Below are 23,828 nucleotides of genomic sequence, written 5' to 3'. Positions count from 1 at the left end.
ATAGAGATGTGAAGTCAGTATATCTGAAGGAAGATGTTTCTTCTGTGGGATCTTTGGTGCTCTCTGAGCTTGGTGAATTTCTTGCAGACACTTCATTACCCAACTAAGTAACATCATCAGTGTTGGAAGGGAGTGGGGTTTGCTCTCATTTTATAAACTAGTGGCTAGCTTGTCAGTATTCATGAGCTTCTAGCTCTGAAGAGGTTACCTAGTTGGATAATGAAATATCTGCAAAACAAAACAAAAAACAACCAGCCTCAGAAAGCATCAGGGACCCCACACCTTGCCTTACAAATACTCTTTTCTTGTTTTCTTCTGTCTTCTCTACTTTTCCCTGAATTCTGCAGAGGGACAGCAGGCAATCACCAGGTGATGGAGGGCTGCTAGAGATAATTTTGTGCTCAAGGGGCAGCAGCATCTTGGACTAATTCAGAAGATCGCTTGTGTTATTTTACAGGTGTTATTTTAAAAGGCCACATGACAAAACAGAGACAAGAAACTACCGCATGTGCAGCCATTATACACAAGGTTGCAATTGCCACTCACTCTGATGGCCTGGGGGGAAAACAGACAGAAGGGTTGGCCTAGGTAGGTAGGGTTTCAAGTTCACCCAACCGCCTTCTTGGACAACAACTTACAAATAATCGTTCCTTGTGTCCATCGTTTTCTGATCAGTCTGTTGTCTTTTGTGCTGTTCGGGTGTCTATGGATTATCCAGGACATGTACCAGGTAATTTTTCATTAAAGGCCTCGCTGATCAGTTCACACCTTTGGTCTCTACTCCTGCATAGTGTTATGGCTGGAGAATTCTGGGAGGCGCAATCCTAATGCAGCTGTAGGGCACCAGAGGGAGGAAATGATGCCTAAGTTAACTTCCTGGGGTTGGGTCTTGAAAACAATGCAGGGATGTGGCTTAATTGGTAGCCTTGGCATAGTATTCAACACAGGTAGTCCTCAACTTACGACCCAAAATTTCTGTTGCTAAGTGAGACGGTTAAGTGAGTTTTTGTCCCATTTTATGACCTTTCTTGCCCTAGTAATGTGTGTTTCGCTGCAGTTGTTCAGTTAGCAACACAGTTGTTAAGTGATTGGCTTCCCCATTGACTTTGCTGGTCAGAAGGTTGCAAAAGGTGATCACACGACCCTGCAACCGTCATAAAATTGAGTCAGTTTCCAAGCGTCTGACTTTTGATGGTGTGATCGTCTGGATGCTTCAACGGTCATAAGTGTGAACAACGGTCAAAAGAACCTCATTTTTTTTATGAACTTCAAACAGGGTTGCTGCAGGAGTTTTCTTTAAAAAAAACAACAACCCTGAGACTTTGTGCTGAAATAAGCTCAGATTCTATACAGAAATACTCCCCAAAAGACAGTTTTAAATCAAATAAATTTTATTTATTTAATACAGTATGATGCAATGTATAAAAAAATGGAGATTTTGTTAAAATGTAAAAAACTAGAAACCCAGACAGGGAATTGAAAAAGTCAGGTCTGGATTTAAAAACCCAGCACTAGCAACCTTAGAGTGGAGATGTAAAATTCTCCCTTAAGGAGGGACCATTGGAAAAAAAACAGATAAAAGGAAATTTTTGTCACAGTCATTCCTCTGTTTAAAGCAGGGGTATCCAGCTTTGGCAACTAACTAAGATTTGTGGACTTCAGCTCTCAGAACTGGCTGGGGAATTCTGGGAATTGAAGTCCACAAGTCTTGCCAAGGTTGGACATCTCTGGTCTAGATCGTGCTGCATTGGTTACAATTCAGTGATTAAAAAACATTTCAGCACCCACTTCAAACATTTGGCTTACAAGCAAGAATCTCATTTAATTAAGTGAAAAATCTTCCTTTCAAATGAAGGCAATCTTGAGTATCCATCCCCAGCTTTTTACCTATATACATATATTAGGAAGCAGAATTAGAAAAGCATTTATATGTTTCCAGTTGGCAAAAATTTCCCTCTCTGGATATCTGGGAATTGTTTAACCACTGCAATTTATGAGCCTGTGGGAGGGGAGAAAAAAGACGCCTGTATCTTATTTCTTGCAATCCCAGAGTTCATCCTGCACACTCAGTAATTGCTGCAGCTGATATATACCGATGTTTAGATTAGGCTTGTAATCCTTTGTGGTCTTGTGCTTTTGGTAAAACTCTTATCTGGAACCTGAGCTGCCTGGAAAGTCTGGATAGTTTTAATATGAATGATCCATGTAAGAACTTGAAAAACACTGAGACTTTGAAACGTGTCCTTTTTAAGAGAGAGATTTGAATGAGAATTCAGCTGTTCCTGGCTAATTGAACTCTTGGGCTTTTCCATGCAAAGATTTATCACTTACTGTCTGGTTGCCATTTTATATTTGATATATTGGGTAAGTGTTTTTAAAAGGTTAAGTGATTATGTTTCAGTTTATTGTTGGCTTTTTGCTGTAGAGTTGGGCAGCCCTAGACAGCCATTATTAATTTAATAAATAAACAATCAAATTCCTGCTTTCTGTTTGCAGGAAGCCAAGCTGACAGACCAGCTCCCGCTGATCATTGTTTGCGACCGCTTTGATTTTGTCCATGACCTGGTCCTGTATCTGTATAGGAACAGTCTTCAGAAATATATTGAGATCTACGTGCAAAAGGTAAGAGACCATCTTCAGTTCATTTTTTTTTTAATTTTTATTTATTCATCAAATTTAGAAAGCACTCAAACTCCCTCAGAGAGGGACTCTGGGCAGCGCGCAAATAAAATATTAAAACATAAAAACTGTACGTAAAGTTTAAAATGAGCCAAAGATGTTTAAAATTCGACATTCAAAAGTTCATTAAGAGGCAGTGTGTGTGTGGCTTTTAGGGAGCTAACCAGCTCCATGGCTGCATGCTCATCTTTGAACCCCAAGAAAGACGGCAGATCCAGGCCTTCAAATATTTCCAAAAGGCCTGGTGAATGTAAGGGCACCTTACCTTTGAAGGGAGAACGTTCTAGAGCAGGGGTGTCAAACTCACGTTGTCATGGCAGTGTCACATGGCGTGTCGTGAGTTTTTCCCCCTTTGCTAAACTGGGTGTGGCCGTGGCCAGTGTGTGACACATCTGGCCTGTGGGCCATGAGTTTGACACCCCTGTTCTAGAGAGCAGGGGCAATGGCAGAAAAGTCTGTCTTCCTGGACCCCACCAATCAGAATTCTTTAACTCGAATGAGAAAAGTACATCTTCCTCCCCCTGTCCTTAACACTTACTATAAAGGGACAGTTGAGAGCATCCTGTGGTATTGCATTACTATGTGGTTTGGAAGCCTTCCTGCTTCGGAAAGGAAGGCGGGGCAGAGAGTGGAAGGGGTGGCAGAAGAGATGATGGGCCGTTCACTCCCTTCTATCCAGGACAGGGCACATAACCGATGCCCGAGCCAGGGTCCGCAGGATGGTCTGGGACACTACACCTCCTCTTCACAACCTGTTCTCCTTGCTACCTTCTGGGAGGGGGTTTCGCGGTATCCGAAGCAGAACATCCAGATTCAATCACAGTTTTGTTTCCATAGAGCAGGGGTGTCCAACCTTGGCAACTTTAAGACTTGTGGACTTCAACTCCCAGAATTCCTCAGCCAGCTTTGCTGGCTGAGGAATTCTGGGAGTTGAAGTCCACAAGTCTTAAAGTTGCCAAGGTTGGACACCCCTGCCATAGAGCATCAACCTTGTGAACTGTCAAGTTTCCTCTTTCCTCTATATATTCAAGATGGACAGGGATTTGTGTGTGTGTGTGTGTGTGTGTTGTGTTGGTATATACAAATGTATGTATATAGCATATATATGTGTGTGGGATGTGTATTATGTATGTGTGTTATGTGTGTTATGTATATGTACACTTTTGAGAGCAGGCAACAGAATTTCATTTTTAATATGTGCCAATGTGCCCACAGGAAAAAAAATGACAATAGAGCTTATCTTATCTAACTGACATGGTCTGCAACATACCTCCCCTGCCTAACCTTGGCCCCAAGGTTTCCTCCCAGCAGCATTCATACCCTAAATAACATCTACTCTCATTCCAGTGTAAAGCATTTCAACGGGAGAATGTAAATGGAGATTCTTAAGGAAGTAATGCCTCTTCATTAGAGGTGTATTTACTGCTGGATCTTCAGTGTGGTGTCCTTATGCCTCCTATTTGGTCCTGAACACTGCTTAGGATTCTGGCAGACTGCCTGCCCTATGTTTTTCAGGGTCTTCTCATTTTGGGAAAAAAAAAAAAAACACCAATAGGGAAAAAGCTGGCGTGCTGAAAAATAATAGCCTCTACCGTCTTCCATATTTTCCAAGAATGTTTTCTGGATGCACAGGCCTTCTTGGAGCATCAAAGTGGTGCTCACAGGATGCCTGTGCATCAAACCATAGTCACGGGCCTTGGTTGAAACCCTCGCTGCCGTGACATTTAGCAGCTTAACAGGGCTCCATAATTGAACTTGCTTTTTCCTGTACCAAACCCTCCCGTGAAATTTCAGGAGGCTTGGCTTCTGTTGTTGCGGGTGGTTTTAACACCACCTGCTATTTTGGGAAGGATTTTGTAAGAATCCTCTGGAGCGGGCAGCTGCACCCAACCTAATGAACTGACTAGCCTAGCCTTGACTTGAAATTGACTTGACTTGAATGATGGCCTCAGGTGAACCCGAGCCGTCTGCCGGTGGTCATTGGCGGCTTGTTGGATGTGGACTGCTCTGAAGACGTCATCAAGAACTTGATCCTGGTGGTGCGAGGTCAGTTCTCCACGGATGAACTTGTCGCTGAAGTGGAAAAAAGGAACAGGTAATTTCCTGCGAATTCATCATATGTTTCAGTTTCCAGGGCTAACAACTGGTGGAATAAATAGCCAATATTTATTTTATTTGTGTTTTATTTATTTGTATGATTGTCAGTCTGCCAGTAAGCAATAGCATGGAACCGATTGGAGGGAACTCTCATTGTCCCTTGATAAAAATGGGGGAGGGTAGTTAGAGGAAGCCACAATTTTAAAAATGGATGTAGGGACTTGGAACTTACTTTGTAGTTTGGCCCCTGTGACATTACTCAGGGTGAATTTTCTCCCAATAAATGCTACTTAAATAGGAGCCAAGGTGGCACGGTGGTTAGAATGCAGTACTGCAGGCTACTTCTGCTGCCTGCCGGCTGCCTGCAATTTGGCAGTTCGAATCTCCCCAGGCTCAAGGTTGACTCAGCCTTCCATCCTTCCGAGATGGGTAAAATGAGGACCCTGATTGTTGTGGGGCAGTAGGCTGACACGATAAACTGCTTAGAGAGTGTGGTAAAGTACTGTGAAATGGTATACAAGTCTAAGTGCTATTGACACTTATATTCTGCTCATTAAAGAAGAATCATAAGGTTGGCAACATTATTAGCCTCTTTAAAAAAAACTACGCTCAGTCTAATCCACAAGAATCAGTCAACCAACCCGATTATCTTCATTTGCAGCAAGTATCCCAAATAAACAAATTATATCATGGCTAGTTGCTGAAATCACAATAGCCTTTGTGCTGCAGGCTCCTGCATCATTTCACTACTGAATGACTCTGGATGGCTTACAACACCAGCATAAAAACAGTAATATAAAAGATTTTTAAAAAAAACATTAAAACATTTTGTTAGAAGTTTACAAAACCTGGTAAAAGAGAAACCAATACATAAATGGAGATGGGAGCTTTCTTAGTCCATTCGGGGAGGGACAATCCCTTGGGGCTTCATCTCCATTGACAGAGCCAGGTTTTCCAGCCCTTCTGGAAGGCTAAAAGGTTGGGGCAGATCTCACCCCAAGGGGAACGATGTTCCAGGGAGCGGGAACCTTGGCGGAAAAGATACTTCTTTTGGACCCCGCCAGCTGAAGTTCCTTGGCCAATGGGATCTGAGGCATACCCCTTCGGCTGGAGTAAATGAGGTGCACCTATCTTATTGGGGTGAGTCAAATCGTCAGATGACATCATAGATGCTGAACTGAGTTTCCTCAAAGACTTTTTGAAAGCCGTAAAGCAGTAGAACAAGCCTGCCTCTTGAAGGTTGGCAGGCGCTCCATCACTGGAGACCTTCAAGAAAAGGGGAGACATTTGTCCAAGGTGGTCTGAGGATTCCTGCAATTTACAGAAGGTTGGATTCCATGATCTCCAATCTTTCATCCCTAGTGTCAACTCATAAAAATATTTCTCTGGCATTTTAGAGTTGCCACTAAGGATTGTTTGATGGGGGCAATCTGGGTCTTCCCTGTGACCAAGACAGTGAAATGCTGTTGCTATAACCATAAGGTAGCAGGTGATTGCTTCTTGAAGCTTAGCAACTGGATAGAGAAACAAAGCGAGATTACAAATACATAAAAATATGAAGTGTAGCTTCAGATTCTCCTTTAAACCTGCCTGCCAGCTTCTTATGTACTTTGAGCATGGCTGGCTGGGGAATTCTGGGAGTTGAAGTCCACAAGCCTTGAAGTTGCCAAGGTTGAGCACCCGAGTCCTAGAAGTAAACAACCCCAGTTTGGGAGCTCTCTACAACCCAAATGCCTGTTCTCTCCTTAGGTTGAAACTGCTCCTGCCGTGGTTAGAGTCCAGAATCCACGAGGGTTGCGAAGAACCAGCTACGCACAATGCCCTGGCTAAAATTTACATCGATAGTAACAATAACCCGGAAAGGTTTTTGCGAGAGAACCCTTATTATGACAGCCGTGTGGTGGGGAAATACTGCGAGAAGAGAGATCCTCATCTGGCTTGCGTGGCTTACGAGCGAGGACAGTGTGACCAGGAGCTGATCAACGTGAGTTTCCTGGAAGAGGGTGGCAAAAACAGATGGGAAGTAGATTCCTGATTCCTCCTTCTGAGGCTGTGAAATCCATTTGGTATGGGACAGGAGTGGGTAACCACGGCCCCTTGATGACTTATGGACTTCAACTCCCAGAATTCCTGAGCCAGCATGGCTGGCTCAGGAATTCTGGGAGTTGAAGTCCATAAGTCATCAAGGGGCCGTGGTTACCCACTCCTGGTATATGGAGTCTCGACTTACGACCACAATTGAGACCTGAGCTACAAATGTTCTCTTCAGTTGGTCCCATGCGCTGATAATGGCCTCAGTGATTGTACATTTTGTAAAGACCCTTTTTTAAAAAACATTCTTTGTGGCCCTTTTAAGCTTGCTCGTGAAGCCATTGCTACCCATGGTTTGTACATTTGGGGGAACTGAGTTGCTCAGAGCCCTGTAGGAAAAGCCTGTTCCAAAACTAGTTAAAATTCCAGCAGGTTTATTTTCCCCCTTTGTTTTTCAGCTTTCAGAAATCGAGTCATGAAACTTTGGGGGTTTTGATGCTCTCTGATCTTGGTGGATTTTCTTGCAGATGTTTCATTACTAGGTAGCATCATCAATGTTAGAGGATGATGACGCTACCTACTTTGGCAATGAACTATAATATCCGTAAGAAAACAGCCAAGCTCAGAGAGCATCTTCCAACCCAGAACTATAAATATTCTCTTCCATTTGTCTATGGAGCTTCTCAGCCATGCAGGTCAGGGTTGTCCCAAAGGTGCTTTTTAAAGAGGCAATTGGACTTTTTGGCTTTTCTTTGAAGATGTTTCGCTTCTCCAGCAGCAGAAGAACTGAAGAAGCTTCTTGGATAAGAAGCTAAACGTCTTCAAGGAAAAACCAGAAAGTCCAGTTGCCTCTTGAAAAAAAGGTGCTTGAAAAAAGCACCTTTGGGATTCTCTGCCATTGGTACTGTGAAACTTTGTACCTTCCCCCACCAAAGGAGGCCCTCACCCTTATTGTGTCAACCCCTTTCTCCTCCAGGTCTGCAATGAGAATTCACTCTTCAAGAGCCTGTCCCGTTACCTGGTGCGCCGTAAGGATCCAGAACTGTGGGCCAGCGTGCTGTTGGAAAGCAACCCTTACCGGCGGCCCCTCATCGACCAGGTATGTGCTTTGATGCCCCTGGGTTTGCTTTCACGTGGGATGAGTTTGAAATAAGCAATACTTGGTTGACCGTTGCAACCTCTTTGATTGGCAGGTTGTGCAGACAGCTCTCTCTGAGACTCAGGATCCCGAAGAGGTCTCAGTTACCGTCAAGGCTTTCATGACCGCCGACCTCCCGAATGAACTTATTGAACTGCTGGAGAAAATTGTCCTGGATAATTCCGTGTTCAGCGAACACAGGTTGGTCCTTTGCGTGTCTGTGAGTCTTTCTGTCTGTCCATAGGTTTTGTCTACCCACCTTCCTACCTGTCTTTCAGTCTTTATATGCCTGCATAGAGGTAGTCCTCGACTTACAACCACAATTGAGGCTAAAGTTTCTGTCGGTTGTTCAGTGAGTTTTGCCCCATTTTATGACCCTTTCTTGCCATGGTTGTTCAGTGAATCACTGTGGTTGTTAAGCGAATCCAGCTTCCCCATTGACTTTACTTGTCAGAAGGACATGAAGGGGAGGTCACATGACACTGCAATGGTCATAAGTATGAACCGGTTGCAATGCCTCTGAATTTTGATCACACGTTCCTGGGGATTAAGGCTGTAACTCTGAAAAGCGGTCCTAAGTCACTGTTTCCACTTCCCTTGTAACCCTGAATGGTCACTAAATGAACAGTTGTAAGTTGAGGACTACCTGTATATGGAGAAGTGACTTTCTTCTTTTCACTATTCAGAATCTTAAAAGTAGACAAACCAGAGATAAGACCAGTGATCTCTAAATTAGTGTTTCCAAACTTGGATACTTTTAAGATGTGTGGACTTCAACCCCCAGAATTCTGGGAGTTGAAGTCCACGTACGTCTTAAATTTGTTAAAGTGCAGCAAGTTTCCAGCTTATGATGATGATCCATTTGCATTTTTATTGCTTTTTTTTTTTTAAAGGAATCTCCAGAACCTCCTCATTCTGACAGCCATCAAGGCCGATCGCACCCGGGTCATGGAATACATCAATCGCCTGGATAACTATGATGCTCCTGACATCGCCAACATCGCCATCAGCAATGAGCTCTTTGAAGAAGCCTTTGCCATCTTTAGGAAATTTGACGTTAACACTTCTGCCATCCAGGTAACCTCGGCCCTTCAGAACTGAATTCGATGTGCCGACGATGTCTAAAAGTGGCTTTTATCTTCGGCCATCTCCTGGTGCGCCTCTAAAACCCATCGGGTCTTTGCTGAAGTTAGCATTTATGATGCCGTCTTTTTTGCGGAGTCCTTGGTACTCTGTTGGGCTTTGTAGTTTTCTTGCAGACATTTCATCACCAAACTATGTATCATCATCACTCTACTCAGTCATCCAGGTCATGGCTTCCTCAAAGGTGCTTTTTCAAGAGGCAATTGGACTTTGTTTTTTTTTCCTTGAAGACGTTTTCGCTTCTCATCCAAATAGCTTCTTCAGTTCTGACTTAGATAGTGGGGAATGGAAGAATTTATACTCCTTGCAGACAGCTGGTCATTTGCATCCTTTTAGAGAGTCGTTGAGGCCACTTGGAGGTGGAGGATGGAAAAACCCACATTCTGGACAAAGAGGCCCACTGGTTTGAAAGAGGGATCAAAGAGACCCATCTACATTAAGACTGAACAGCCCCCTCTCAACAGAGGGGGGAGGGATATGACACCACCTATCTCCTGTTTACAACACAGTCCTTTCAGCAGTTCCAAGAAGGCTCCACACCTATTTGCACTGTTGAGGTGACCGTAAGGGCACAGATAAAATCTGCAAGTTCAACGACTCTCAGAGAGAATGCTAACGACCAGATGACTGCAAGGAGTATAAATCCTTCCATCCTCTACCATTCAGTCAAAACTGAAGAAGTTTCTTGGATAAGAAGCGAAACATCTTCAAGGAAAACAACAAAGTCCAGTTGCCTTTTAATAAAGCATCTTTGGTACTCTACTCAGTAGAGTACTGTACTCAGAGGACCCAAAAAGCTCCGAGATGGGGCTGGAATCTGTTTGGCCCCTTTCTTCACCCACATATGTTAAGCGGACTCGGTTCCGAGCGTCTTTGCTTGAGGTGCCTATCTGGCTGGCTAATGATGTCGTTCAGTGGTTCTCAACCTTTTCTTTACCATGAGCCCATTTTAAATACATATACGTTGGGGCCACGGTCCCCCAAAAATCAAGATTTAAATCATGACTTTTTTTCCAAGCCTTCACACACACACACACACACACACACACACACACACACACACGATGGCATCACAGTGTCACATTCCGGCATCCCGCGTGAACAAGACCAGCAACACAGGTTGATGCAATAAGGTTTACTGGCAAAATGCAGATCCGGCACTAAGCAACCATCGATCAAAGAGTTAAAGTTCATGCTACCATGATTACTACACCAACCCTTTATATCGTGCTCTGCCCCACCCTTGTTCCAACCCCCTCCCTTTCCACTGGCAGGCAATCCGGTGTCTACAGCCTAGCCACACCCAGTGTCTCTGACAGTCAGCTTTGATTTCTCCGAGAATCAGCTGTTCTCTGACAATCAGCTGCTAACTTCTGCGCCCCTCAGCTTGAATTCAGGAGCTGCTCTAGTTCCTGGTAGGCACGACAGACAATCTCATTGGATTCCAGCATGGCCAGCAGTGCGCCTGCGCGTGCCTCTCAGCTGGGCGTTCCTACCCCGCCTGAATGGCAGCCGCTGGCCATCTGGAGATCCGGGGCTGATACGCAGCCCCCTGAGGGGTCCACAGACCACAGGTTGAGAGTCACAGACATATTTTTTTAAAAAAAAAATCTTAAAGTCAGGTCTTATCCTGCTCTTTCGGATTTTTTTTATAATCAAGTCCACCTTCGCGAGACTCTAGTTGACAGTTATCGCTCTCCCTTTTCCTAGGTCTTGATTGAGCACATTGGGAACCTGGACCGGGCCTATGAGTTTGCCGAACGTTGCAATGAGCCCGCGGTGTGGAGCCAGCTGGCCAAAGCCCAACTCCAGAAAGGGATGGTGAAGGAAGCCATCGACTCCTACATCAAAGCAGACGATCCGTCATCCTACATGGAAGTTGTCCAGGCTGCCAACGCAAGCGGTAAGGATTGGGCACTGTTCTTCTTCCTCCCCCTCCCCTGTTCCCCATGAAGTAGCCTTCGCAAGAACACAAAATGTGACTCCCATGGCTGTAGGTCGGGGGTGGGAAACTCAAGGCCCGCGGGCCAGATCCGGCCCATAGGGCAAACTCTGGAAACAGCAAAGGACTGGCCCACTGTGCCTCTGCCAGGGAAAATGAAGCGGCCCTCCTGAGCTGTTTTCTCTGGCAAAGTGCTGCAGGAGGCTGTTGCAGCCGAAAACAGCCTGGGAAGGGTGCACCCAACACGAGTGACCTCTGGCCACATCCACCTCCCCCCACCATGAGGTCAAACACCATGTGATGACCCGGGGGTGGCACAAAAATATCAAAGCCACCAAAGTAGATAAATTCCCTTTAATGCCTCCAACTTGGTCCCCAATGTCCAGTTATCCTCGGCTGGAGATCAAACTCTTCCAAAAAAACAGTCTACGAAGGAAAGAAATGCAGTCCAAAGTAAAGATAATTAGAAATAAAAAAACCAACACAAACCACGCTGAAGTAATTAACACGACAGGCCAGGATGATAAATTGCAGACTTCCAAAAGATAACGCAGCACCCACAGTTGGGAGGACGCCAAAACCTAGATAAGCCTCGACAAAAATAATGCACACTTTGCTTCCACCAACTTTGCAATGTGCAGTTTGCCCTTTTAAACAGTCTTCCCAGCTGCAGCCCATGAAGGGGATCAGGGCCCTTTCCTCTCCCGTAAGCCACGTTGCTCCCTTCTCCGTTCCTCCCTGTGTGCCCTAGGATGAAGAGGGGATGGCCCTGGGTCTTCCTCTGAATGCCCAGCCAGACCTTGCCCTTCCCCCGTTTCTTCCACAGCCACTGGATCCACACTCCCACTCCCTGTCAGCTGCTCAATCTCCCCCTCAGAATCGGACTCCAACAAGGGCATGACACACAACCTTTATGCGGTGTTTCCCATGGAGAGCAAAAGGCTCTGCTATGACAAGCTTTTTCAATCTGATGTTTACAAAATCTGGACTCTCAGCCAGCAGTTGGGAGAGGCTGAGCTGGAAGCTGAATCTGTACATTTGTGCAGAGTCTCGCTAGAAGAGAATCCAGGTAGTCCTCGACGTACGACCACTACTGAGCCCAACGTTTATGCCTTAATTAAGCGAGCCGTTTGTGAAGCGAGTTTTGCCCCATTTTACGACTTTTCTTGCCACTTCTGTTAAGCGAATCGTTGCAGTTGTTAAGTTAATAACCCGGTTTGTTAAGTGAATCTGGCTTCCCTAATTTTAGAATTAGAATTCTTTTATTGGCCAAGTGTGATTGGACACACAATGAATTTGTCTTGGTGCAAATGCTTTCAGTGTACATAAAAAGAAAAGATACATTCATCAAGAATCATTAGGTACAACACTTAATGATAGTCACAGGGTACAATAATTGCCTTTGCTTGTCAGAAGGCCACAAAAGGGGATTGCATGACCCCACTGCGACCGTCATAAATACGAGTCAGTTGCCAAGGGACTCAGTTTTGATCAAGTGACCAAAGGGTGGCTACAACAGTCATAAGTGTGAAAAAGTGGTCATAAGTCACTTCTTTCAGTGCCATTGTAACTTTGGATGGTCACTGAATGAACTGTTGTAAGTTGAAGATGACCTGTATTTGTAGCTCAGAGTTGAACTTGTGGGGTCCTTGGTGCTCTCTGAGATTGGTGAATTATTTGTAGACCTTCCATTATCAGACAAACAAACATTAAACCACAGCCTTAATTCAAGACCATGCCCACCAACACTTTCAGGGCAAGCCCCAGATATATAGAATCATAGAAAACTCATGGCAGAAAAAGACCCCTGGAGTCCATCAAGTCTGCCCTTTGAGTTTTTTATTGTTTTCTTTTTAATTTGTGTGTTTATTCTTTTTGAAATATTTTTATGCCTTTATTTTTTATTTTTTTTGTCTGATGATGTGACATGTGTTTTATCACAAGCATGTTAAACTCACTGACTGACCGACCTCTGGTAGAAGTTGGTTCCAAGCTTCCTCTTGTTGTGAAGTCCTACTTTCTAATGTTATTTTCGAACTTCTCTCCTGTCAGTTTGATGTTATGTTGTCCCTGTGTTCTTGACTTTGGCTTAAAATGCTGCCTTCTGGAACTATTTATGCCCTTAATAAGGTTAATCCAAGAAGATTCGTACCAACAGTGACAGGGCAAGCCACAAATATATAAATAAAGAGCAAATCCCACCCTTCTAGCATTGATGATGTTGCCTAGTTAGGTAATGAAAGGTCTACAAGAAAACAAGCTCAGAGAGCACCATGAACCCACATATCTCTTGGGGGGCTCCCACTGACTCTTCCTTCCACCAGGTTCTTCCATCTTTCTCGATTTTCTTCGCGTGGATCATAAAAGTGACCAAAGCCTCTGAAATGAGAGACGGCTTCTAACACGAACTTTGGCTGCCCCTCTTCCTGTCTCCTTCCCCAGGCAAATGCACGTCGAGTGTCACTGTCCCCCATTCGACACGGTTATCTCTTCAGATCCCTTTCTCTGCGCACGTCTGGACGCAGGCTAGAGGTTGTCGCCTCTCCAACGGGAAAAGAGCCCGTGTACTTGCGAAGTACAATTTATTCGGCAACAGATGTGTGAACAGGCATGCCCAGTATAACGAGTGAACGACAAAGAAGTGGATTGTTTGGCTGACCTGATTTTATTTTTCCCCCTCTCCTCCCTCCCTCCGTCCCCTCCCAGTTTTGGGAAGCTTGTGTTCCACTCTGCAAGAATGAGCAACTGTTTGGCCCTAATAAAATTCCACACACAGCCCGAGCTTAAAGCAGAAATTAATCGGCACACTGATGGCTCAGTCTTTTTGGATTTCGCCAGGGCTGCACACGCTGGGATGCCTCTCTCTTTCCTCCCCCCGCCCCCCTCAACTTCCCATTCCTGGCTGAGCACTGCCCCGGCGAGGCTGGCATTGCCATGATGGTTAAAACCTTCTCTCCTGTCTTCTTTTCGGAGAATAGGGACTGAACAAATGGATTCTGCGATGTGACTAGGAGCTGATCCCCCTCCTTTTTTTTTTTTTTCTCGTCCCCCATTTAGGCAACTGGGAAGAGCTGGTGAAGTACTTGCAGATGGCCCGCAGAAAGGCCCGGGAATCCTATGTGGAGACGGAGCTCATTTTTGCTCTGGCCAAAACAAACCGCTTGGCCGAACTGGAAGAATTCATCAACGGGCCCAACAACGCCCACATTCAGCAAGTGAGTGCTTCCTTCCTGGGTTTTTCTTCTTTTTGTTTAATCTGCAGGTCGAGAGTTTTTCTTAATCCTCAGATTAGACTTCTGCCTTCTCCCTCTGCAGGGTTGGGAAAGTCGGTCGCTTTTTTCTCCCTTTTAATTTATTATTAATTAATTTTTTATGCCGTCTGTCTCCCGTACAAGGTGACTGGGTGACGTTGGTAAGAATTGCCACCCAAACGTAGCATTTCATTTATCATCCCCCCTTCCCACCCCCCTTGTTTGCTGGTTGTTAATGTGATGGAGACTCTTAGGCTCAGGGTTTGGGAGCCTCGGTGGGGGTGAAGGAGGAAGGGAGAACCGGTGTTGGGAAGAAGCTGGTTCAAATCATCACACTGCCCTTACGCTCTTGAGCTCTAGTCCTAGGTTCTTCTACCACCTCACAAGGTGGTTGTAAGGAGAAGGAAGTAGGGAGGGAGTTCAGTTGTAGTTGCTGCTCCGATCTCTTCGTGGGACATGTAGAACAAACAAGGACAACCGAATCCTTAGACTTGATGTGTTTAGTTGCAGCTTTAACACACTCAACACCAGGGATGATTCGGGCAATGAGTTTAAGGTACCCAGCGTAAGGATTTTGAGGAGGGTCTGTAGTGGGAGCCGAGCCAACTGATGGTCTGAGCGCAGAGGAGGTGATGGAGTCAGGTGGAGGAGTGAGAGATTTGGCAGGCAATGGGGAGATGCTTGGAGTGAGACCAAACTGCGCAAGAGGAGAAGCATTGGAATCTGAACGAATTTGACGTGTGTAGATACAGAAAGACACCTCAACTTACAACCATTTGTTTAGTGATGGTCTGAAGTTACGACGGCACTTTAAAAAGTGACTTACCAATGTTTTTCACACAACCATTGCAGCATTCCAGTGGTCATGTGATCAAAATCCAGACACTTGACAACTGTAAAATGGGGCAAAACTCACTTAACTCTTTTTAAAAAAAATATATATATATTTTTTATTAAACAATTTTTCTTACATACAACATCATTTCCATTCACTGCAACGCTTCCGTGACGGTATACATACTTTTACATAAATCTTAACTATCTGTACATTTGTCTATATTCCTTAATCTATCTTTGTCCTCTATAACCTTTGCCTTATTATCCTATTCTCATGTTCTCTATTCATCTCTATATCTACTATTTAGCCAATCATACAATGCATTCCACATCAAATAATAATCTCTTTCCTTTCTGTCTTTTATCTCCATGGTCAACTTATCCATCTTGGCACCCTCTAGTATCTTTTTTTATCACATTTTCCTCTAGTGGCATATTACCTTTTTTTTTCCAATTTTGTGCCTAAGTTATTCTCGCCACCGACTTAACAACATTTTTGCTTAGCAACAGAAATTTTGGGCTCACTTTCTGTTGTAAGTCAAGGACTACCTGTATAGCATTTTTCCTTTATTGAATGTCTTAGTAAAAGTGAATGTCTGAAAGCTATGTTTCTCAACCCTAGCAACTTTTAAGACCTAAGTACTTCCAACTCTTTTAAGACCTATTGTACTTCAATGGCTGGCTGGGAAATTCTGGGAGTTGAAGTCCACATGTCTTAAAGCTGCTACGGCTGAGAAACAGTGACTTAAAGAGTCCAACTGAGCTTCTGTGGTTGAAGAGAGCATCAAACCATGTGAGCTGATTAGAGATCTCCATAATCAAAGAAGATCTTTTATATATTTATCCAACTTTTCATTCAGAAGTTCAAGGTGGCACACTTAACAATTTCCTCCAGGATACCCATCCCGTAAATTAAATAGTGGTCCGACCTCATCCACTTTTGCAGCTGAGGGTGGACTAGAACTCTTCCAGTCTGTACCTTCAGGATGATGTAAGACTGGCTTTTCCCAGCGGGTCCACACCTCGGTGGTCAGCGTGGCACAGCTGGGCAGGGGGACTCCAGCTGTTCTTTTTTTACTGATAGACAGCAGACCCACCAACGTCTTCTTCTTTCCATAGGTTGGCGATCGTTGCTACGAGGAGAAGATGTACGATGCAGCCAAACTTCTGTACAACAACGTCTCCAATTTTGGCCGCTTGGCCTCCACGTTGGTTCATTTGGGTGAATACCAGGCAGCGGTTGACGGAGCCCGGAAGGCAAACAGCACAAGAACATGGAAGGAGGTGAGTTCTGGGCTTCCTGCGGCCCCTGTCTAACTTTCAGGTTTCACCTCAGAAGATGGTGGTTGTCTAAACAAGGAGGAAAATGCCTGATCAAAAGTGATACTTCATTCATTCATTCATTCATTTTCCCGCCTTTATTATTTTTACAAATGACTCAAGGCAGCAAACATATCCAACTCACCTTCCTCCTCCTATTTTCCCCACAACAACAACCTGGTGAAGTGGGGTTGGGTTGAGAGAGAGTCATTGGCGCAAAGTCACCCAGCTCTGGCTTTCACGGCCAAGGCGGGCCATTACAACTCTCAGCGACAAAGACGATAAGGCAGGGGTGTCAATCTCAAGGCCCGTGAGCCAGATCCGGCCTGCAGGGCCACCCTGGGAACAGCGAAGGCTGATCCGTGCTGCCTCTGCCAGTGAAAACGGAGCACGGTCCTCCCAAGTTCCATTTTTGGTTGCGACAGCCTCCTGCAACCCTCTTGCCAGCAAACCCGAGCTCTGTTTCCGCTGGCAGAGTGCTTGGGCTGCCACAGGCACCCACGACACAAGTGATGTTGAGCTGGCAATGCCGCCCCCCCAGCCCTCCCCCCCACAGGTCAAACACAACCATGATGCAGCCCTCAATGAAATTGAGTTTGACACCCCTGCGGTAGGGGGTTTGAGGCTAAATCGTATGATGAATGGTTGTGGGAACTAAGTATGTCTAGCCTATCAAAGAGAAGGCTTAGGGAGGGGCAGGAACTGAGCTTGGCTCGTCTAGGGAAGAGAAGGACCAGTGGGGACATGACAGGAGTGTTCCAATATCTGAGGGGCTGCCACCGAGAGGAAAGTGTCAAGCTATTTTCCAAGGCCCCCGAAGGCCAGACCAGGAATAATGGATGGAAACTGAACAAGGAGAGATTCAGCCTTGGAAATAAGGAGAAACTTTCTGACAGGGAGAACAATCCATCCATGGAACAGAAGTTGCCCTCAGAAGTTGTGGGAGTGCCATCACTTGAGACTTTCAAGACTGGACTGCCATCTGTCAGAAATGGTGTAGGGTCTCCCACTTGGGTGGGGAGTTGGACTAGATGATCTACAAGGTCCCTTCCAACTCTGATTATCTGTTATCTGATAGCTGCCCTTTGGTATTTAAGGGTCTGTGACAGAGAAGAGGGGATTGACTTATTTTCTAAAGCAGCGGACCCCAAATTTTTGGGCACCAGGGATCAGTTTCGTGGAGAGAGATTTTTCTGGGGACCGGAGGAGACGTGGTTTCACATGCTGCCTGCATCCCATGGATGGGCCTTTGCTGGTTTGCACAGACCAGTTTCTGGCATGCCACAGACCGGCAGTTGGGGACCCCCCAATCTAAAGAACCTGAGAGCAGGAGAAGTAACGGGTGAAGCTTGTTAAAGAAAGATCAAACCTAGAAATAAAGGGGGGGGGAATTCTGACAGTGAGAACAATTAATCAGTGGAATATTTTGCCTCCCGGAGTTGTGGGTCCTCCATCACAACCATTTGACCCTGAGGGCTAGAAGACCTTTGAGTCCCTTCCAGATCTATGATTCTGTGTTCTCTCCCCCCCTTCCTGTTTGAGGTGCAGTTCCTCAGATTTCCAGCTAGCATACACAACAGAATTTGGAGACTATATGCCTCATTTTTCCCCCTTTTCCTAAACAGAATTCCAACCCTCTTCCCTTCTCAGGTTTGCTTTGCCTGTGTCGATGGGAAGGAATTCCGCTTGGCCCAGATGTGCGGTTTGCATATCGTCGTGCACGCCGATGAACTGGAAGAACTCATTAATTACTACCAGGTAATGAGCCACCTGTTGGTTGCTGAACGTCCTCCATATTTTACCTGTACAAGGAAAGAGTTAAAATCTCAGCTGTTGGACAATCTGGATTGATATCTTTCCATCCTTTATCTCCCCCCTATGAAAGGACCGTGGCTACTTTGAGGAGTTGATAACCATGTTGGAAGCTGCTCTGGGGCTGGAACGGGCCCATATGGGGATGTTCACCGAACTGGCCATCCTCTATTCCAAATTCAAGCCACAGAAGATGAGGGAGCACTTGGAGCTGTTTTGGTCACGGGTCAACATTCCTAAGGTAACACTTTTTTTACTGATCATCATCTGGTTTGGAGGATAGAACTTAGAGCCACCTGCCCACTTTTAGAAGGTTGCATGAAGGAACTAGCTAAAGTAGATAACTTGGTGTGGACAGAGAATAAAAATGGTCTTGAGCAGCAGCAGTTAACCGTTGGGAAGGGAAGGTCCTGGGAAGACTTTGTGAGGGACCTTCACCTTCAGAGGATGAAAAAAAAATGATTTAGGGACTTGACACCCAAGGACAGCTTACAGGAACTTGGTCTGTTAATTCTGACAAAAATTGATAGGTAAGGTACCAACATTCAGGAGCCTCTGTGGCGCAGTGGTTAGAGTGCAGTATTGCAAGCCACTTCTGCAGCCAGCTGCCTACAATTATGGCAGTTCAAATCCCACTCAGTCTTCTTCCGAGGTGGGTAAAATAAGGACCCAAATTGTTGCTGCTATTATTATTATTATTGCTATTCAGGTCCGTTCAAAAGTGCTATGGGGGGATTAAGAATGTTAAGAAGACAATTCATGTCTAGCCTAATGAAAAAAAGGACCAGGAGTGACATGATTAGCAGTCTCCCAATCTCAGGGGCTGCCCCAAAGAAGAGGGAGTCAAGCTGTTCTCCAAAGCACCTGAGGGCAGGGCAAGAAGCAACAGGTGGAAACTAATCAAGGAGAGAAGCAACCTGGAACTCAGGAGAAATTCCCTGGCAGCGAGGACAGTTAATCAGCTGGACAACTTGCCTCCAGAAATTGTGGATGCTCCATTACTGGAAGTTTTTAAGAAGAAGAGATTATATAGCCATTTGTCTGAAAAGCTATAGGGCAGCGATCGCTAACCTTTTGGGCACCAAGTGCCCAAATCACGCGCGCATCCCCAAAATGCAATGCGTGCGCATCCTCCCCCACACATGCGCCCCTCCTCCTGCGCATGCACTCTGGCCCCTGCACTTTCATGGCAGAGACCCAAAGGCCAGCTGGCCAGTGGGAGGCACGCGTGCGTGCATACATGGCAGAGCTGAGCTGGGGTGACGGCTTGCGTGCCCACAGAGAGGGCTCTGCGTGCCACCTCTGGCATGCGTGCCATAAGTTCACCATCACGGTTATAGGCTATCCTGCTTGAGCAGGGGGTTGGACTAGAAGACCTCCAAGGTACCTTCCAACTCTTGTTATTCTGTAGTCTGTAAGGTGGTCAAGACCATTTTTCCCATAAGAACAGACACAAGGCTCAGAAATCCTAAGTACAAATGGCAGCTCCATCAGTGTCATATAAAGATAATCTCCCCAAAAAACTCTCCAATCTGGGCAACAATAGAATAGTCCCCCCTATGGAAATTTGGGGCATTCCATCTCCTGAAGTTCTTAAGAATGGACTAGATCAGGGGTCTCCAACCTTGGCCACTTTAAGCCTGGAGGACTTCAACTCCCAGAATTCCCTGGCTGGGGAATTCTGGGAGTTGAAGTCCTCCAGGCTTAAAGTGGCCAAGGTTGGAGACCCTGGACTAGATGGCCATATCTCAGATCAGATGGCGTAGTTTCTTTTTCTATACACCGCAAAAGTTTGGAATAGACTAGATAGATACCTTTGTTAATCCTATCTTGATTCCACAATTCTATGTTCCTGCGATTTGTTTGGAAGAGTATCTGTTTGGCCCTGTGGAAGGTCCTGACTCCAACGCCCAACGCACCCATCTTAAGAGAAACGGGGGCTTTACATTTCCTAGCATTGCTCGTAATCTCTTGACTGGCCCACCCAGTTGCAAAATTAAAATACACAGGTGTTGTGGTTCCGGGCTTGGATTCTGCTTCTGTGGAAGATCGGAGTTCAAGTGAGGACGACATGGCAGAACTATATGAGCCGGCATTGCTCAGTGAAGGGAATAGTAACCAGGATGAGGAGATGGATGTGACAAAGGATGACAGACCTGACGTATTGGAATTGTCAGGACCTTTGACCTCCTCTGGTTCCTTATCTGATCATCAGCCGGGAATGGCTGACAGGGACGTTTTGAGGGAGTCTTCCAGTGGAGATGAGGAGGAGGGCGAGCCAGTAATTAAGGAAATTAGCTCGTTACCTCAATGACTATAAAAGGACACAGCTGGGTTGGTACAATTTGCCAGGAACAAAGTGACTGATTGCGTGGAGAATTTACAGCCGATGCTCTGAGGCTTGAGAATTTTTGCCAGGACTGGTTTGCCGAACAGAGCAAAGCTTGTTGCTGTGGACTGTGATTTATGGCAGCCGTTATCTTGTGAGACTCCTTTTTGTTTGATTTACTTTTGAAACGGCTGCTTTCTGTGTTGCTCGCTTGAATTTTGAAGGGGAGTCATAACACACAGGATCCCCTTTTGGATTGGGAAAAGATCCTTGAAGATGTTCGATGAATGTCGGAAGCTCATGCTATAGATTAGTTGGGCTGGAGAGGCCTGCTTTATCCGGCTTCCGTTCAGAAAACGCTTTGTTCCTCCTAGGTTTTGAGGGCCGCTGAGCAAGCCCACCTCTGGGGAGAGCTGGTTTTCCTGTACGATAAATACGAAGAATACGATAATGCTATTATCACGATGATGAACCATCCCACGGATGCCTGGAAAGAAGGGCAGTTCAAGGACATCATCACTAAGGTAGGAGAACTTTCTCGGCGTCACTTCTTTAGGTTTCCTCTCTGATGTTCCTGCTTGGTGGGAAACGGGTTCAGGCCAGGGGTGGGTTGCTACCCGTTTGCCCCCATTCAGGCGAACCCATAGCTAGTTTTACAAGAGAACCGTAAATCCCCACCCCTGGCTGGCCCCGCCCACCCCTCCCCTCCCCCACGTGGCCCGTTTGGATGTCAGGTAAGTGCAGGACCTGTGCGGAGGCTCGGGAAGGGCGAAAAATGGGCCTCTCAGAGGCTCCGGAAGTCTGGAAACAGGACCATTTCTGACTTCCAGAGCCCAGAGGAAGCCATTTTCCCTCTCCCAGAGGCTCGATGAAAGCCTCCGGAGCCCGGGCGAGGTGCAAACGGCCCCCTGCCATGGTGCAGGAGGCCGACTAGGCCAGGCCCACCATGGCCATGCACAACCAGAACGGGTTGCTGATATTTTTGAAGGCCACCCCTGGTTCAGGCATCAACTTTATATCATCTTTATATTTATATCTTCTGAAGGGTGATCTTACGAGGGTCTCTCTTGCCGACTGGGGGATTCTGAGAGTTGAAACCCACAGGGTCTTAAAGTTGCATTGAATAGTCCAAAGGACACATTCTGGCCAGAGAGATGTTCCCTGAGGATGGGGGCTCCAGCACGAGTCCGAAACCTTGGAAGACTAAACCTCTGGTCCTGGTGATGGCCCTCATTGGATCCTGCAACATCCTGGGACACATACTGTGTATTTGCCATCCTTCATGGGGTCTTAAAAGTGGCCACAGTTGAGAAACACTGTCACCAGATAGAAATACTAGATATCCCAGTCCAGTCCAATTTATCTTAGAAGCAAGGAAAACCACTCAACCCCAAAGCCCTTGGAGCACGTGCAGAGAATGTATTCTTTTATCCCCCCCCCTTTTTTATCCTGTGGGCAACCTGTGATGAGCCCAACAAAATGGAGAAGTCCAATGAATAGAGCTGCCAGGCAATTCCAAACCATACAGACTTAACTCGGTGGTTTTAAAAGCAGCTGGGCAAGAATGCAGCCCTTTGAGGGAGGCTGTGGACGATGTCAAGGTCTGATGAAGAGTGAGTTTGGCTGGGGGAGTTGCGTTACTTGTATCGCCCTCATTCGGAGGTGTTTTTTTGCAAACGTGCAACAGTGACACTCACTTCTTGCCTGTCCTCCTTGCAGGTGGCGAATGTGGAGCTTTACTACAAAGCGATTCAGTTTTACCTAGAATTTAAACCTCTGCTGCTCAACGACTTACTGATGGTGCTTTCACCACGGCTGGATCATACCCGTGCAGTCAATTTCTTTAGTAAGGTAAGAAATCCTTTAAAAATCAAAGGGTTTTTTTCTTTCTTTCTTTGCTCTCGGGAAGTTTTTTAATTTGTTTATTTATTTATATCCCTCCATTATTATGTTTTAAGTAACTTAAGTTGGCACACTATACTTCCTCTTCCTCCTTTTTTCCTGACAACAGCAACCCTGTGAGGTGGGTTAGGCTGAGAGAGAGTGACTGGCCCAAAGTCACCCAGCTGGCTTTCATGCCTAGAGCGGAACTAGAACTCACAGTCTCCTGGTGATTGGCCCAGAGTCACCCAGCTGGCTTTCATGCCTAGAGCGGAACTAGAACTCACAGTCTCCTGGTGATTGGCCCAGAGTCACCCAGTTGGCTTTCATGCCTAGAGCGGAACTAGAACTCACAGTCTCCTGGTGATTGGCCCAAAGTCGCCCAGCTGGCTTTCATGCCTAGAGTAAAACTAGAACTCACCGTCTCCTAGTAATAGATCCAATATCACACAGCCATCTTTTATGGCTATGACTAGAAGTCGCCACCTCCTGGTGAATGGCCCAGAGTCACCCAGCAGGCTTTTGTGCCTAAGGCAGGACTAGAACTCACTGTCTCCTGGTGATTTCCCCAAGGTCATCCAGACAGCTTTCATGCCTAAGGCAGGAGTAGAACTCGCCTCCTGCTGGATTTTAGCTTGATGCCTTAACAGTGAAGGTGTGTTCCCTGAACAGGTGAAGCAACTTCCGCTGGTGAAGCCCTACCTGCGCTCGGTGCAGAACCACAATAACAAATCAGTGAATGAGTCCCTCAACAACCTCTTCATTACAGAAGAAGACTACCAGGTAGGAGACCGTTTCCGGGGCCCATCCTGGAATTCGGGTCGAGGCGCCTGGCGGCTTGGGGAAGGTGGGATGCAGGCTGGCGACCTCCCAATGTTCAGACATTGTAGGGTGGCCATTTCCTAAGCTTCAGTTACAGTGCCGGCTTGTGTCACACCTGTCCAGGCTCTTCGGACATCGATAGACGCCTACGACAACTTCGACAACATCTCCCTCGCCCAGCGCCTGGAGAAACACGAGCTGATAGAGTTTAGGAGAATCGCCGCCTATCTCTTCAAAGGGAACAACCGCTGGAAGCAAAGCGTAGAACTCTGCAAAAAAGACCGACTGTACAAGGTACCTACCGGAGTTCCAAGGACAACCGCATCTGCCAGCGGGAAAGGCGGTGGGGCAGTGGATGAGTTCAGGAAGAGCTCGCTCAGCATCCCTGGCGGCGCAGTGGTTAGGATGCAGTCTTGCAGGCTAACTCTGCCCACAGCCTGGAGGTTCGATTCTGACTGGCTCAGGGTCAACTCAGCCTTCCATCCTTCCGAAGTCAGTAAAATGAGAAGCCAGATTGTTGGGGGCAAGAGGCTGACTCTGTCACTC

At 46.1% G+C, this 23,828-nt stretch overlaps 1 protein-coding gene across 3 annotated transcripts in view; it reads left to right on the top strand.

The window, feature by feature from the left end:
- Positions 1-23,828, top strand: part of CLTC (clathrin heavy chain) — a 98,202-nt gene that overhangs the window by 64,703 nt on the left and 9,671 nt on the right. For all 3 annotated transcript variants that reach the window (XM_087956361.1, XM_087956354.1, XM_087956368.1), the window contains 15 exons: positions 2,497-2,622; positions 4,632-4,774; positions 6,526-6,760; positions 7,784-7,906; positions 8,001-8,146; positions 8,839-9,022; positions 10,799-10,991; positions 14,088-14,245; positions 16,238-16,402; positions 18,089-18,196; positions 18,324-18,491; positions 20,954-21,103; positions 22,299-22,430; positions 23,133-23,243; positions 23,406-23,576. In XM_087956361.1, coding sequence (XP_087812487.1) covers positions 2,497-2,622; positions 4,632-4,774; positions 6,526-6,760; positions 7,784-7,906; positions 8,001-8,146; positions 8,839-9,022; positions 10,799-10,991; positions 14,088-14,245; positions 16,238-16,402; positions 18,089-18,196; positions 18,324-18,491; positions 20,954-21,103; positions 22,299-22,430; positions 23,133-23,243; positions 23,406-23,576 — 2,313 coding nt within the window. The remainder of the gene's footprint in view (positions 1-2,496; positions 2,623-4,631; positions 4,775-6,525; positions 6,761-7,783; positions 7,907-8,000; positions 8,147-8,838; positions 9,023-10,798; positions 10,992-14,087; positions 14,246-16,237; positions 16,403-18,088; positions 18,197-18,323; positions 18,492-20,953; positions 21,104-22,298; positions 22,431-23,132; positions 23,244-23,405; positions 23,577-23,828) is intronic.

This window comes from Notechis scutatus, chromosome 1, assembly GCF_049901735.1.
Source record: "Notechis scutatus isolate UNSWTSFEM ecotype Mainland chromosome 1, rNotScu1.2, whole genome shotgun sequence".
Lineage (NCBI taxonomy): Eukaryota > Metazoa > Chordata > Lepidosauria > Squamata > Elapidae > Notechis > Notechis scutatus.
This window is presented reverse-complemented; position numbering and strand designations above follow the sequence as displayed.